The sequence below is a fragment of the Oncorhynchus masou genome, chromosome 16 (assembly GCF_036934945.1).
Source record: "Oncorhynchus masou masou isolate Uvic2021 chromosome 16, UVic_Omas_1.1, whole genome shotgun sequence".
Classification (NCBI taxonomy): domain Eukaryota; kingdom Metazoa; phylum Chordata; class Actinopteri; order Salmoniformes; family Salmonidae; genus Oncorhynchus; species Oncorhynchus masou.
In genome coordinates, this window is record NC_088227.1 from 22,458,024 (window position 1) to 22,473,942 (window position 15,919).

The 15,919-nt window shown below is 41.5% G+C and overlaps 1 protein-coding gene across 1 annotated transcript; it reads right to left on the minus strand.

The window, feature by feature from the left end:
* Window positions 1–6,557: 6,557 nt before the first annotated feature.
* LOC135557679 (failed axon connections homolog) lies at window positions 6,558–15,246 on the minus strand. The gene is made up of 6 exons (XM_064991190.1): window positions 14,794–15,246; window positions 12,974–13,109; window positions 12,618–12,814; window positions 11,759–11,976; window positions 11,115–11,231; window positions 6,558–10,873 (listed from the first exon to the last, which is right to left on the minus strand). Exons 1-6 carry the CDS (start codon window positions 15,051–15,053, stop codon window positions 10,575–10,577), a joined length of 1,227 nt encoding a protein of 408 aa, XP_064847262.1. The 5' UTR covers window positions 15,054–15,246; the 3' UTR covers window positions 6,558–10,574.
* Between the last annotated feature and the right edge of the window lie 673 nt (window positions 15,247–15,919).

Genomic DNA, 15,919 nt, shown 5'->3' on the forward strand with positions numbered 1-15,919 from the left:
TCCTTTTGTATTCTTCTCATATTCTTTTAGCTTGACGAATGGATCCCTACTGTCACGCACAACGCTGTACCAATAGTCTTGGCCGCGCGAGCCTGCATTACAATTATGGATTTTATAAATCTGTCTAGGTTGCACAAAATGTCCTTGAGCGGTTTCCGATAACTGTATATTATCGCTGATTTGCACACATTGTCTTCTGAAAATAAATCGTGTCATTATAGAAGTAGCCAGTCAATAACACGTAGGCCTATACTAAGAATAACATTGTTTTTTTAACGTAATTTCTGTCTCCACAATTACAGTCACCGTTTTCCTCATGTTACACAGATGTAGACCTACACATTAAACAATTGCGACAATTATAAAAACAATTCGATTTTCGACGAAATATTGGTCTTTATGTAAAATAGATTATTAAAATATATATATATTTTTTTTAATGTAAAATAGATTATTAAAATATATATTTTTTTAAATATCCAAATAGCTTACCTGAAATGTTATTAGATTTCAGAAAAACAATATGCTATTACATAATGTAGACAAAGGAACCAAACTTTTGTGACCAGTGCTCAACAGACGGTCGGATAGACTACACACATGTTAGAACGTAAACCCCTATTATTCTCACATTCAGCCGATAAAAATGTCATACTCGACAACCAATACATTAATGCGTTATTGAATGCTGTAGGTGGTAAGGTATCACTTTCTGTAACTTTTACTTTCAAGAAGACTTGCCTAGTCAAATCAAGGTAAAATAAATACAAACTACTACATTTTGGGGGAAAAGTATAAATAAATTATAAGTGACTATATACACGTTTACTCTGACCGTCGGTGGGATTTCCCAAGTAACATTTTAATATTTGAGCTTATACATTAAATATCATTCCACATTTTGAGAAGGCTATATGGTCAGCTTATGCACATATTATTATTTTGTTGTGTGATGTAGGCTAGTTATTAGTTGTAAATGAGTTTTTCTCGTCGAAAACATTCCTGATTCCTTGACTGCTTTAGGGTGTCCTATCCTTTTACAGTCAATGGTCCTGCTTCCTCTGAGCAAAACACAAGTGGGGTGCTGCTCTGTCACCCTCTGTAGCAGTCTTACAGTGCCATCTAGTGGCCTGTACTGTGTGCAGCTCTAGGTTGGGGTTCTAGGTAGCTGCTTTTTTTTTAAATCACTGAGCAAGTCCATCTCTGTGAGAGATGATCTCACCTTCTGACTCGCCTCTCTTTTTATTTCCTTGTAAAAGTCTGGAGTTCTGCAGTTGAGAGAAAGAGAGAGAGAGAAAGAGAGAGAGAGCATGCCCTCATAGGATAAGAATATTTTTTATTTTTTTTATTTAACTAGGCAAGTCAGTTAAGAACAAATTATTATTTACAATGACGGCCTACTCTGGCCAAACCCTGACGACACGGGGCCAATTGTGCACCTCCTTATGGGACTCCCAATCATGGCTGGATGTGATACAGCCTGGAATTGAACCAGGTACTGTAGTGACGCCTCTTGCACTGCCTTAGACCACTGCGCCACTCAGAAACCCAATATCCTAGATATTGGCAATAGGAAATGTATGTCCACACATAGCACAATAAATTAACAAATATACAGTTTTTCAAATGTTAAGGATATGGCTCTACTGTTTGTAAGCATGCGTTCACGAGAGAGAGAGAGAGAGAGAGAAAGAAAAGAGAAGTGCGCTTGTGTTTGTGTGTGTTTAAAGGAGAGAGACAGAGAGGGAAATAAAAAAATAGAGAAAAGAGCATGGGAGTGTGAATGTATTTGTGGGAGAGCAGGAAAATGAAAGAGAGAGAGAGAGAGAGTGTGTGTGTGTGTGTATAAACCCATCTCTCTGGAGGAGCCTGCTGCCTGGATTCTGCATATCAGCAGGCGACCATCTGCCCTGCTCCAGGCCCTCACGCTCCTACAGGCATCCTCTGCATTATTCATATCACGCACACACACACACACACACACACACACACACACACACACACACACACACACACACACACACACACACACACACACACACACACACACACACACGTTCCGCTCCTCCGGCACACACATACACAGAAGCACGTCCGTCCCCCCACACACACATATCATTCTCCTAGGCACGTGCCACACACACACACACACAAACACAAACACACTTACACACTCTCAGAGTCCTCTGCTGCTGGCTCCAGCACTGTAGTATGCCATCTAACTCACCAGGGCTTTATAGTAATAGGGGTTCTGTCCCAATGCCATTGTCTGAACTGGATTTCCCATTCCAAAAGTGAGGCGGGACATGACAGTACCCACCATCTATGTGGAGACCCTCAATGGATTTCAACACAATATGGCTACAGACTGAAAATGAGCCCAAATCCTCCAAATCTTATTTTCCAGCGCTTATTCTTTTGCTTTCTTTTTTTGTTTGTCTGTCTCTCTGTCTATTTTCCATTATCCCCTGCTCTGTCTTTCCATTATCCCCTGCCCTGTCTTTCCATTATCCCCTGCTCTGTCTTTGCATTATCCCCTGCTCTGTCTTTGCATTATCCCCTGCTCTGTCTTTACCCTCTCTCTTGCACCCGCCATCCCTCACACACACAGACACAAACAAAAGGGCAAAGAGGCTAATCCTCTCTTATTGTTCGGTTGGCTTAGTATTGTCTTAGCACACTGAGAGGGACAGAGACAGATGTGTGTGTGGATGATAGCACACATTGTTAGACTCAAAGTATAAAACTGTAAGTGATGATAAGATATGTCTACGGGACCTATGGAGTTGTACGATGTTGATCCCTAGATGCTGATTGAGAGATTGAGAGAGAGAGATTGACAGAGAGACAGAGACAGAGAGAGAAAGAGAGAGACAGAGACACACAGAGAGAGAGAGATACAGAGAGAGAGAGACAGAGAGAGACAGATACAGAGAGACAGATAGACAAAGACAGAAATACAGAGACAGAGAGAGATAGAGAGCGAGATACAGAGAGATTGGCAGAGATACAGAGACAGAGATAACGGAAGTCAGACAGTACGGTACTGATAGACTCTCAGGGAGAGTAAGCAATCCTATATATGATGTCACACAGAGGTAAAACACAATAAAAACAAAAACAGGGTCAAATTATCACAGCTATTTTTTATGAAATATTATGAATAACAGATTTTCACACAGCCATCCACCTCTAGTTATCATACGCTCATAGGAAGTTATTATCTATTATGTTACAGACTTTTCATTGTAGCTCATATACATGTTTTGTTTTTATTTTCGCTCACCTATTACATTACCCAGTATACAGTCCACAAGGGTTTCAGCTAATGATCTATATATACACACTAGAATAGTACAAGGGTTTCAGCTAATGATCTATATATACACACTAGAATAGTAAAATACACAAGATGACTGTGTTGACACCACAGTGCCTTTATCTTGGCACTCCCCCACCGTTGTAAAAATATTTTGGGAGCTAGAAATGCATTTCTTAGTGTCATTCGTTTTTGCCACATCTATTCTATTACAGGCACCTTAATGCATACTTTAACATTAGATTATGTGAGCTAAACATAAAAATGTTAGATAAAAAAAATACATAAAACATATTCCTTAAATTATCATTTGTAGAGATTACTAATGTTACTGTCCCCACTACAACATCAAATTACTTAAATACATGCAATTTTGCCCTTCAAACATTTAATTGAAATATTGTAGAATTTAATTCGTTCCTATAGAGGACTGCTTCGACTGGGGAGTACCAATATGGCCGACCAGTGTCTTTAAAACCTCTCAATGGCCAATACATAGCATCAGCAATTCAGGGTTGATATACATCATTGGTTTAAGCACACAACACAGACTGACTATGTAATAGATGGTTGGGTTGTTTAGCAACAAAACCGATGATGGCACAACTCTGGGGCAAAACAACTGTCAACTCCAAAGGATTATTGACAACATGTAAACTATATTTAGTCTCCAAATGTTTATTGAAAACATACATTTGCACAAGAAGCACTTGTTGTTTATCAAATATTTTGTTACAATTGTTGGTTAGCTACTTAGCTAAATTTAGCCGTATTAGCTTAGATGTGACATAAGTCAAAACACCTCAAAACAAGACATGGTATCAAGAACAAGATATAACTACAGTATATGAAACAATCTGCCTAAGATTGCCCACATGGCAGCTTCTTGTCATTGTTGCTACAGTAGGTATCTGACCATTCAAAATCAGGCAACCAGTCTATATGGCTCTTGTGATCTAATAGTACAGATCTCGTCAAGGAAGTGACACAATAGGGCTGAACTCTAACCCCTTACCTTGACTATCTAGAATGCAGAAGGACAAAGTTGCCCATAGACACTGTCAAGGTTGCGTTCCCATCCCTCATGGGTTAGAATTGGAAAAGAGGCAAGCTGATCCTAGATCTATGCCTATGGGCAACTTCTACCTTGAGAGTTATCTGTAGGGGCCTTCTGAGTGGCACAGAGGTCTAAGGCACTGCATTGCAGTGTTGTGGTGTCACCTGGGGTTCGATCCCAGGCTGTGCCGCAACCAGCCGTGACCGGGAGCCTCATACGGGGGCACAGTGTCGTCCGGGTTAGACCTGGGGGGCCTCACTTGACTCATTGCGCTCTATTGACTCCTTGTGGTGGGCCCGAGCACCTGCAGGGTGACTTTGGTGTTTCCTTCGACTCATTGGGGCAGCTGGCTTCCAGGTTAAGCGAGCAGGTGTTAAGAAGCGCGGCTTGGCAGGTCATGTTTCAGAGGATGCAAGACTCAACCTTCGCCTGTCCTGAGCCCGTTGGGGAGTTGCAGCGATGAGACAAGTTTGGAATCATGAAATTGGGGAGAAAAAGGTGGTAAAAAATGTTTATTAAAAAAAAGTATCTGTAAGAGGACCCTGGAAAGCTAGCAGTTGAAAAAAAAATGTTTTTACTGCATTATTTGAGCTTAAAATGTACACTGAGGGGAATTTTGCAAGAGAAAATATTTGTTTAGGGAATTTTCAAAATAATTTCCATGTCGACTATGCCTGGAAATGCCCTTGTCCGGAGCAAATTATTACAATTTCAAACACAACAAAAAAAGTGGTTAAAATAAAAATGGCAATAATGGATATTAACTGAAAATGATCTTTAGTTTCTTTCAATAGCCCTCTGTGACTTTAAATAATATTTGTCTGGGATTCCTAAAACTGGGAACTGTGATTCCTAAAATATGTGTACGGAGATGTGGTGTACTCAGTCAGATTTGTCTAAAATCCTAAATGAATCAGGAATGAGCAGGGTCAGCGATACCCTTAAGGACCCCTTATTCATGTCCCTTATTCATGTAGTGCAACAGGACCACTTATAGTCTGTAAAGTTCTCTACAAACAATATTGTTAACTCTGTTAAAGTGTTGAAATGTCTTATAGAATAGTTGTGTTTTTATTGGGCATTTTCAAATCAATTATTTTACAAATGTTTGTATTGAGCTTTTATATCTAAAGACAAAAATGTGTCTGTTTTGAGTATCTGTTCTCAACTCAGTCAATGCTTTGTCAACTCCGTCATTGATGGAGTCAATATGATTATTTTATCAATATTCTGGAAGAATATTTGTATCATTGTTCTGCAACATATGCTTAAACAATGGATGTATCTGCTGTGTTGGACCTAAGGGATAATATTTGCTTTAGAAATGTTGTTTTATGTTCTAAATCTAGAAAAACATGCCAAAATGCTAATGAAATTAGCCACGCATCTAATAGTGCTATAAAACAAAACAGTTTGGAGGTTGGTATTACATATTTGAATAATCTAATGTTAGAATTAAACAATCAAGGCCGTTAAACACTAAAAAGATAGGAGGACCAAGGCACTTTTCATACAATTCATTAAAATACCGTTATTTGTATGGCATGTTTAATGGAAACAAAGATTCAAAACCTCAAAGATACGATAATACAATGTCCTCTTTTGAACAGCTTTTTCCAATCAACCCTGATTTGCGGAGGGAGTGGTAACACAATTCATTGGACAACACCCAGTAAGCAATCCTATACACATTAAAAAGATCACCTAGTGTACTATAAATTAGATGGCTCATATTCAAGGTTAGAACCACTTTTCTAGGGGTTCTGATGCTTCTAGCCTTGATTTGCATTTTGATTGGACTTTTTAATGTGTATAGTATTGCTTACTAGTTGTTGTCCAATGAATTATGTAACCACTCCCTTTTCAAATCAGGGTTGATTGGAAAATGCTGTTCAAAAAAGGACATTGTCTTATCGTATCTTTGTACTCGCTGACGAACGGCTATGCAGCCGAAACGCGTCAAGAGTTTTTAATCTTTTTTTCCATTGAACATGCCATACAAATGAAGGCATTTTAAATAATTATATGAAGAGTGCCTTGGTCCTCCTTTCTTTTTGATAACCAATTTACCCATTTTACCAAAGAGCACCTTCTGTCTACAAAAATCTCCTATTGTGTACCTTAGCAGCGCTTCCCTTCCTTCTTTTTTTTCTACAAATTAAAACACTTTTCGGACAATAGTTGTAAAAATGAAATGCCTTTTATGATGTCGGACAGAGTTGACATACACTGATCATACAAAACGTTAAGAACCCCTGCTCTTTCCATGATACAGACTGACACGTGCATCAATCTAAATCACATTATCAAAAAATCCCCATCAAAATCTGTCAGTTTAAAATAGAGATATCAGGTTTCCTGCCTGGGCTACGTCTCAATCAACCACATCTGCCTATGTCGGCCTTCCGCACCTGCAACTGAAGGTGGCCGAGGTACAGCCATCTTTATCAGATCATGAAACGTCTTAAAAATCGGTCTTCTCACGAAAACCTCTGTAGCGTCCGAATGGATACAAACTCTTATGACCAATCTATGGAACGGGGAGACTGACAGTGTCAGTTTTGCTCTAGGACCATCACTCATCTGACTGTAACCCATAAAATGCATGGAAGTAGAAAGGTAGTTTTGTGCCTCAAAAAATAAGGGGTTAAATATGTGAAGAAAATTAAGTATATATATTTCCAGAGCTTTCTTATATCTCCTAGGTGTAGGACAAGACACTTCAAATCCTTATTATTTATATTTTTACTGTCTTTTTTTGTCATTTATAAAGGCGTTATTTAATCTGTTTCAATGGGCTATGGTTTGACCCATGGTTTGACCATCTTAAAACAATTCCATATGTTAGATTAGTACCCCCAAAAATAATCATTTGCGGGGGGGATTGGGGACCCACAAGCTGCAGGTGTGTTTGCTACGCCAGTGTACTAGATAAGGGACATAAGCATGCCCCAATGAAACTCACAGGTCATTTGGTGGTTGGGTTTAGACTCAAGCCTAAACCCAACTACCAAAGTTCAGCATTCACCAAACAGTTCAGCATTGTTAGTTCAGCATTCATCAAACATTGAACATGTCACGATTCTGGCAACCATTAAGAGAGGTTTGCTTCAGGTTGAGATTTAGATTATAACATAGTTCTGACAAACCAATGGCAACCCAGTTCCAGTAGAATAAGAGGACCGCACACAACATAGACATACAATCACACTCCACTCTTTACCGTGTTCAAATAGGAGAGAATCTGAACAAAAACGTAATTGGCAGCAATAGAACAAAAGTACAAAAATCTAAGAAAATAAATAGCTACATTACTAATAGTGTCAAATAATGCCTCAATATAACAACACCTCCAAATGTAAACCAACAGTATCAATAAACATGAATACACAAAACAAATAGAAAACAAATCATTAGAAAACAAATAAATAGAAAATAAATAATGTACATGTAAAATACATAAATAATATGCTTTCACTGGCTTAAAAGGTAAACACCAAGGCCTTACAGTAAGTCCATAAGACTGCGTCTCTCACATGGCTCGTATAAGTGAAGGCCAGAAACATGCAGGCAGGGTATAGGGGCACAGACAGTGACAGACTGATGCATCGTCTACACACAAAGGCTGATGTGTCACTGTGACTGTGTGTTGTAGTAAGATGTGGTCAGGAGAGTTAACTTCTTAATAAGGTTTGCAGAGGATCTTCATCCTATCATCATAAACATCACCATCATAACCATTACAATCATCATCTTTTCCATACTAACGTCTACACCTGCCCTGAAGAGAACCCAATACTTTCATTACTATTCTCCGCTGCGACCGTTAGAACAGATGAGAGTCCTGTCTCTGTGTGTTCCACTTTGGCCATGTAGCTGTATCTGTATCAGTATCTGTATCCGTGTCTGTGTCTGTATCCGTGTCTGTGTCTGTATCCGTGTCTGTATCTATATCTGTATCTATATCTGTGTCTATATCTATGTCTGTATCTGTGTCTGTATCCGTGTCTGTATCCGTGTCTGTGTCTGTATCTATATCTGTATCTATATCTATGTCTGTATCTGTGTCTGTATCTGTGTCCGTGTCGGTATCTGTATGTGTCTGTATGTGTCTGTGTATCTGCATCTGTGTGTCTGTACGTGTCTGTGTGTCGGTATCTGTCTGTATGTATATGTGTCTGTATGTATATATCTGGCTGTATCTGTATCTGGCTGTATCTGTGTCTGCATCTGTGTCGCTATCTGTCTGTATGTATATGTGTCTGTATGTATCTGTATGTATATGTGTCTGTATCTGTATGTATCTGTATCTGGCTGTATCTGTATGTATCTGGCTGTATCTGTATGTATCTGGCTGTATCTGTATCTGGCTGTATCTGTGTCTGTATCTGTATAGGGTCAGCTGTTAGCACCCAGCATGAATAAATGGTGTACGCCTCAAAATCAACTCACGAGGTACGATGACTCATTGATGCACCATATGGACAGAATTCTACACCCTCTGTTACACGCACACACAGGACCCACAAGCGTCCGCTGAATGACAAACACTTGTAATGTCCACATCTCACCATCATACATCAGCGACGCACTAGAAATAGAAAGATTAGAGTAGACTGTTTCACTATTCCACATACTGTAGCCTACTATTAAATAAGACTGGCAATCAACACTGTGAATTATAGTAGTTGTTTCATGCATAGCACTGAGTGAACTGATGCTATAAGTAACAATGGCCATTCTATTCCTTCTATTTCTAGAATCAATTCATTCTAAAAGGGGAGTAGACACACCATGTATTTGATGAGAACAGAGAGGCTGGGCAAAGGCCTAATAGTTATTTCAATCTATTGCATCTTTGTGCGCTTTCTCTGGCCTGAGGCACACACACACACACACACACACACACTGCATCACAATAAACATTAAAACAGGGAAGCGTAGAAACGTAGATAACAGATAACCAGCCGGGTAGTGTGATTTTCATTGGCACCTATTAGCCATGCACCTCCAAGTATATCTAGTCTATTTAGTCTATTTCTACATGGTTATTTCATCCGCTCTCAATGGCTGAATGTACATACACACAACTAAAGATCTCATGTAGCAGCCTCTCCTCCTCTTCTTCATCTGATGGGAAAGAATTGGACAAGTGGAATAAAGTTCCAGTAATCATCTACCATATTGCTTTCACCTATGTTTTCAGATCTGTGCAGATGAAGGAGAGGAGATGAGGAAAGGAAGCCACTTTAGATTATTGAGATGAATCCACTTTAGATTATTGAGATGTCCCCTCAATCCACAGCATCTGAAACTCGCCCTCAACATCACTGACCATTCTACAAAGGACTGAAGAAATACTCAATGATGGGTTAAGACCTGACTGCAGATGCAAAGTGTCAGTCATCTGGGTAGAAATAGATGCATTAGAATTTCTAAAACCTAGACCAGCACAAGGGGTTAGTTGAAGGTCACCAGGAAGTTTGGTCATATCAAACAAGCACTGAGAGGTTGTACAGAAGAACCACACAGAGTATTTACATTATAGGACATTGGGATAATATATATAATTTGCAGGCTATCTATACTATTTATACTCATATTAAACTGTACTCATTCACATCTTGCCTGAACAGTTCCCCACATATCATATATAATATCAATATAATGACTCATATTTTGCAAGGATGCAAGTCAGGGGGTCAGTATGTCAAACACACATGGTTGGGGCAATGCAGCTCAATTGGGGAACACAGGTAACACACACACGGTTGCCGTGGTAAGAGCAACTCGGCAACAGGAAACTGGGCGACAGGTGTTGACATCACCCAGGTGGAGGAGTTTCTCAGTGATTGCGTCATTAATTCCTGATCTTTCTTTTGCAACTCTTTTCTCCATCCTTCTCTCTTCCCCTTTTATCTCTTCCAGGTTGATCGTTTCCTCTCTCTATCCCTCTCGGGCTCTTTCTCTATTGCTATATTACCCTTATTTTCTCTATCTTGCTATTCCTTTATCTCAATATTCAGTTTTTGTTCCTCTAGCACATTGTGTGTAGAAGCTCTGATACCATCCCTCATTAGCACAGGCAACAACAGCCACTGGCAATAGAAATGCTCCCCAGTAGTTATTCCCTCCTCAACAGGTAGAGGGCACTGTATGGGGGCGGAGTGTGTGTGTTGTGTGTGAGTCATATGGCAGTCAACACTTGAGCGGCTCCATCTCGGAGCACTCCGTGTCCATGTCCGAGTCGTAGAGCGAGTGGCCTGTGCGGTCACTGTCTGGGGAGATTGTGTGTGTGTGTGTGTGTGTGTGAGGAGGACTGGCCTCATCCTGGAAGGTGTCTGTGCGGGAATACAGCCCCAGGTCTTGGAGTTTGGACAGGGAGCCATCGTCCTCTGTGGTGTCATCGTAACAGAAGTCCTCCAGATCAACGAACCACTCGGGCCAGAAGCGCCGGCGGATCCTCTCACAGTACATGGCCAGGTTGATCAGCTCGCCTGGAGGGGACAGGGTGGGTCAAAGGTTAACACAGAGGCAAAGGTCAACAAGATCAGATGAGAATCTGTAAAAAATATTTTTTTTACTAATTAAAGATGGACTCTCTTCTAGAGTCTGATTTCTCTGAAGGTTTCTTCCTCATCGCTGTAACTAGATAAAAACATTTTTTTTTTGCCTGGGATGTTCTTTCTGGGGAGTGATGTTAACCATGACAGGCAATGTGGTTGGTGGTTAGCTCACCTTTGATGAGCTGCTCTGGCCGTGTGCCCGGCAGGGTCCACATAGCAGGGGCTAGATGGCTGAACACAGTGGCATCCACCATGGACAGCTTAGGACCCATCAGGTACTTCTTATCACCTACCCAGAGAAACACATCAAGAATCATTGATCGAAAAGAATGCTGTATGGAAACAAGAGCGATGGGGTAAAATGTGTACCCAAAATTAGTCCATATGGTGTAGTATCCATCTTTCACCAGAAGAGGTCGAATTTGTACAAGGCTGTTCCATCTAGCACTTGAAACTGGCCATAGTACTATATACCCGAAAGAGGAGGCTGGTGGGAGGAGCTTTAGTAGGATGGGCTCATTGTAATGGCTGGAGTGGAATACATTGAACAGAGTCAAACCTGTGGTTTCCATATGTTTGATACCATTCCATCTTTACAATGAGCCTGTCCTCCTATAGCTCCTCTCACCAGCCTCCTCTGATACCCGAATAATCTATAAAACAGCAAAGGAACCTACAGCTGGCTTTAGGCCTGGCCTAGATATGAAATGAAGCGTGCTTCTAAGGCTGCAGATTGTACCTTGTGAAATGAGATGGGATGATGATCTTTAGGACTAAGTGTGATCTTAATGATTATCTACAGTGTACTCTACATACCGAGCAGGGTGGCCAGCGTCCGCATGTCTTTCTCCATCAGAGTGTAGACCTCCTCCTTGGTGAACCGTCCAATCCCGTGGCCGTACATCTCTCTCTTCACGATGCCGCCGGTCAGGTGACTCAGGATCCACTTGAGTAGGTCACTCAGCGGCCCGCTCACCGCCAGCATCTTCTGTGTCTCCTCCAGGTTGTCCACCCACTGACAGTACGCTATGGTCCTGTCATCACATACAGACCAGCAGAGATGTTCATTTGGCCTACAGCAGGGATCATCAACTAGATTCAGCAGCGGGACGATTTTTTCTTGAGCGGATGGCCAAGGGGCCAGAACATAATTACAAATCATTTGTAGACTACAAATTGACAACAAGAAGTCCAAACAGATATAATATTTGAATAAAACATCGTTTCAAACCTTGCTTTCATTTGTACACGATCACATACAGTATATCTCTCGATCATGCTTGAGATTTCTGGAACAGATTTCCAAAATTAAAATCACTTGGAGCTGATTTGCTTGTGATTTTTCAGTCTTTTATGTCCAACAATCATTTTTTTTTAAACACGTTGTTTTTTTGGGCTCCGGACTCTTGGAGGGAGGGATAATAAAATTGCCAAATTCTCCAGTGGGGGAGCCCTCGACCACAGTATCTCAAATCTAGTTGCTGACATAACGTGTGCTCCCGACGGCACAGTTGGTTGGAGCATGCTGCGTGCAACACCAGGGTTTCAGTGTTTCATTCAAGGGACAGATTAGATGTTATGGTTTGTGACACAATCACATTCACCAGTGTATCTATCATATATCCTTTCCCAGTATCTAGTGGATGTCCTTCGGTAGTGTCTGGAAGTGTCTCACCAGTAGAAGTGTTCCTCCACCATCTTCGTGACAGCCCGGGACACAGCCTTCTCCTGGGAACTGAGGTTCTTGTTGAGGCTCACGCCCAGCTTCTCCTCCAGGAAGTCGATGATGAACTCTGTACCAGACACCTGCTCCTGGTTGTACTCTATCCATGGCATCTTCCCCTGGGGAGAAAGCTTCCCATCAAAGTAGTTCTGCAGTAGAGCGAGAGCAAGAGCAAGAGAGAGAGAGAGAGAAGGAATTTCAATGTTCAATTCCTCTTCAATAGAAAATTACACAACCATTACATCAAAATCAATCATTCAAACACGCACCAACCCAAACATCTCTCTCACACACACACACACACACACCTGGTAGGGTAGGTCTACCATGCGTAGGTAGGTTTCTATCTTGAGGCAGAAGGGGGAGAGGGAAGGGACTCCACTCTTGGGCCTGGAGAACTGGTGAAGGATGATGGCATCTTTAGAGTTCAGCTCCTGTTCTTTCCTATGGACCAGCCAGGACAAGGCAGTGTGAGCTCCACATTCTAATTACTCCTCTTTAGACATTTTATTCAAAGCAACTTACAGTTTCGGCATAATTATATGCATGAATTGTGTGTGGGAAACAAACCATCAACTCTGATGTAGTAAGGCCATCCTCATGTAAGGCAGTCCTCATGTAAGGCCATCCTCATGTAAGACAGTCCTTATATTGGATAAGTGGAAATTAAGTCCCAATTCAAATACACTGTAGACTATTTTACTATCTCTTGATATCTGCATCCCCTGGTAGACTGTAGTTCACACGCTCATGACACATTCACCTGCAGGCGATTACAGGCTAATGATCAAATTGTAAAAAAAATATATATATATATTCTTAGATCTTATGCATCAATCCCATGTGAAATAGTGTGTCACGTTTTACAGCGATCTAGCACAGAGAGCATTGCACAAGACCCAGGCTGAAGCTCGCTTCGGGCAAGGGCGCCATTGCCAACGGGACACTACAATGTCAAAACAATTAGGACACAACCGGATGAAATATTGCAATACATTAACATGGCCACTGTAGCAGATAATATTACACGTTTGTACTGACCAACGTGGTCACAAATTAAGTCGTTTTGTAAGGAAGTTGTTAACTTCATAAAGGTGCTTAAACGCGAGGGCAACGTCATTGCTGAAATTCCGAGGAGCTGTCCAGTTAGCTGTGGTGTTGAAATGCCCACATGCCAACAACAAAAAAGCGTTTTGATCCCATTATCTATAGTGCAAATTGCTTCGGTATAATGACATACAATAAGAGTAAATTACAGAGTAACTAATTTTTTTTTTTTCTTTCTTTTTTTAAGTATGAAAGAGCACAGGCTGAACAAAAACAAACGCCACGTCATTGCTGAGTAGGCCTTAGGCTATAGTTGCTGCAGGTAACCCGATATGTTTTGTAAGGACAGCAGCGACCAAAGTCAATACGTTATTACAGCAACAATCTAGGGATTCTACGGCGAAGCTGCAGTTCCTAACCGATCGCCCATTTCTGTTAGCTCTTGCCTATTTGGGCCTGGCTTCTCTCTTAATAATTATCTCACGTGTGAGGTTAGTAAAGGTCATTTTATCACAACCTCAGTGTTTTTCTACTGCAAGAGACAGACAACGAGGAGACATCTTTGCCTTGGGTAAAGCCAGATAACTAATATCACACATGCACTATCATACCATGCCCTTGAGAAATTGTAAATAACTGGAAGACAACCTTTGCAGCAATAAACATTATCTTCTTATTATTGTAATTACAATGAACAATCGCTAATAACATGCGTCTAATAGGCACATCACTAGAATACGAAGAGCCATAACGCCCGCAAAACGCATTGGTTTATTTTTCCATAACGAGACTGAACATGGAATCTCATTCAAGAGGGCGGTTACATCACATTCACAATCCACCCACTCACGAATCCTTATTATCAACGGATTCCGCTCATGCAGCGCTCAACTCGCGCAGATTAAGTAATATCATATATTGAAAATACAACAATAATATAGACATGTGATGTTCCTAAATAATGCCCAGGCACTACGGCAACCATTCATATTGATATCAATGCCACGAGTAATTGACTGTAGACAAGCGTGTTCTGCATCTACAGTGTTATTGACATGGCTCTGTTTTTTGGTAGGCCTACCTGATGGCGAGCAGCTCGTGCAATAGATAGGCAGCGGTGGCAAGCAGAGCGCCCCCGGCAAGATAAAGCGTTTTCCGCCACCACGAGTCCGACCCAAGGGCCGACATGATCCCGCCGTAGTCCTGCAGAGGGTAGGCGATGATGTACCCATAAAACGAGAGCTGCTCATCGGAGCCGCCCAGGCCGAAGGAGAAGCTCTGGTTCCGGCCAAGATCAACCACACACGAGCGCGTCCAGGCGAACCCGACGCGCCAGTACATTCTCTCGCTCAGTGGCCTCTTTCCGCCTTGCTTTGGCCGGTTTTGGCTTCATCAACGGGGGCTTCATGGGTGCCGAGGGGTCGTCGCGGTGCGGGATGTGACGAGGAAGAGAGTAACGACCATCTCGCCTGGCGGTTATCCCCGCAGCGGGGTAGGCATCCTCCGCAGCGGATCGCCGCCGCTCTCTCTCTCTGCCGCCGATGAGGAGTGACGTCACGAAGGCTGTACCTTTGTGTACCAGCTCCTAGAGGCGGAGGGCAAAAACATCAACAAATACACCATGTTGCTCCAACAACGACTGTTTTTGCAATAAGTTGGACAATACTACATTTCCTACCAATGTCAATGCAGTTGTCGAGGCTACATTTTTTTTTCAGTAGTCCCAGTATAATGGACAGGTCTGCTTTGCAAGCATTTATATGTAACTAATCTGCATTACATCTGCTTACCACTAGATGTCGGACTACAGCCACATACCTATTTCCTCAGAATGGTGGTGTAGCCTGTGACTTTGGCACTGACATATTTTATGCAGGATGTTCAGTGCAGTGTGATAGAAACTTCCAGACCATTAAACATTTCAAACAAGTCCAAACTAAACTCTCAATCATCTCAAAACTGTCTTCCTCTAATTATTTTCCTCTCCATCTGTAATGATTTGCAAACAGCCAGTAGGTGAAAGTAATATGGAGGATGACCACCACGTCTGACTTCATCTTGACTTTCTTTTCACATCTGGTATATGAAGCAAAATATAGGAATTTACTATTGGGATGCCCCCAAAGAGAGGGGACTAATTAGAATGAACACCTCCCCAAAACATTACACTTCCATGCAATAGGACACAGTTGTGCTCTGAAGTCCCT

Excerpts from the sequence above, each read along its gene's own strand:
- LOC135557679 (XM_064991190.1), bottom strand. The coding sequence starts at position 15,053 with ATGTACTGGCGCGTCGGGTTCGCCTGGACGCGCTCGTGTGTGGTTGAT. Across the intron at positions 13,110-14,793 it reads CACGAGCTGCTCGCCATCAG|GAAAGAACAGGAGCTGAACT; the intron begins GTAGGCCTACCA and ends GCTGGTCCATAG. Across the intron at positions 11,232-11,758 it reads GACGCTGGCCACCCTGCTCG|GTGATAAGAAGTACCTGATG; the intron begins GTATGTAGAGTA and ends TTCTCTGGGTAG.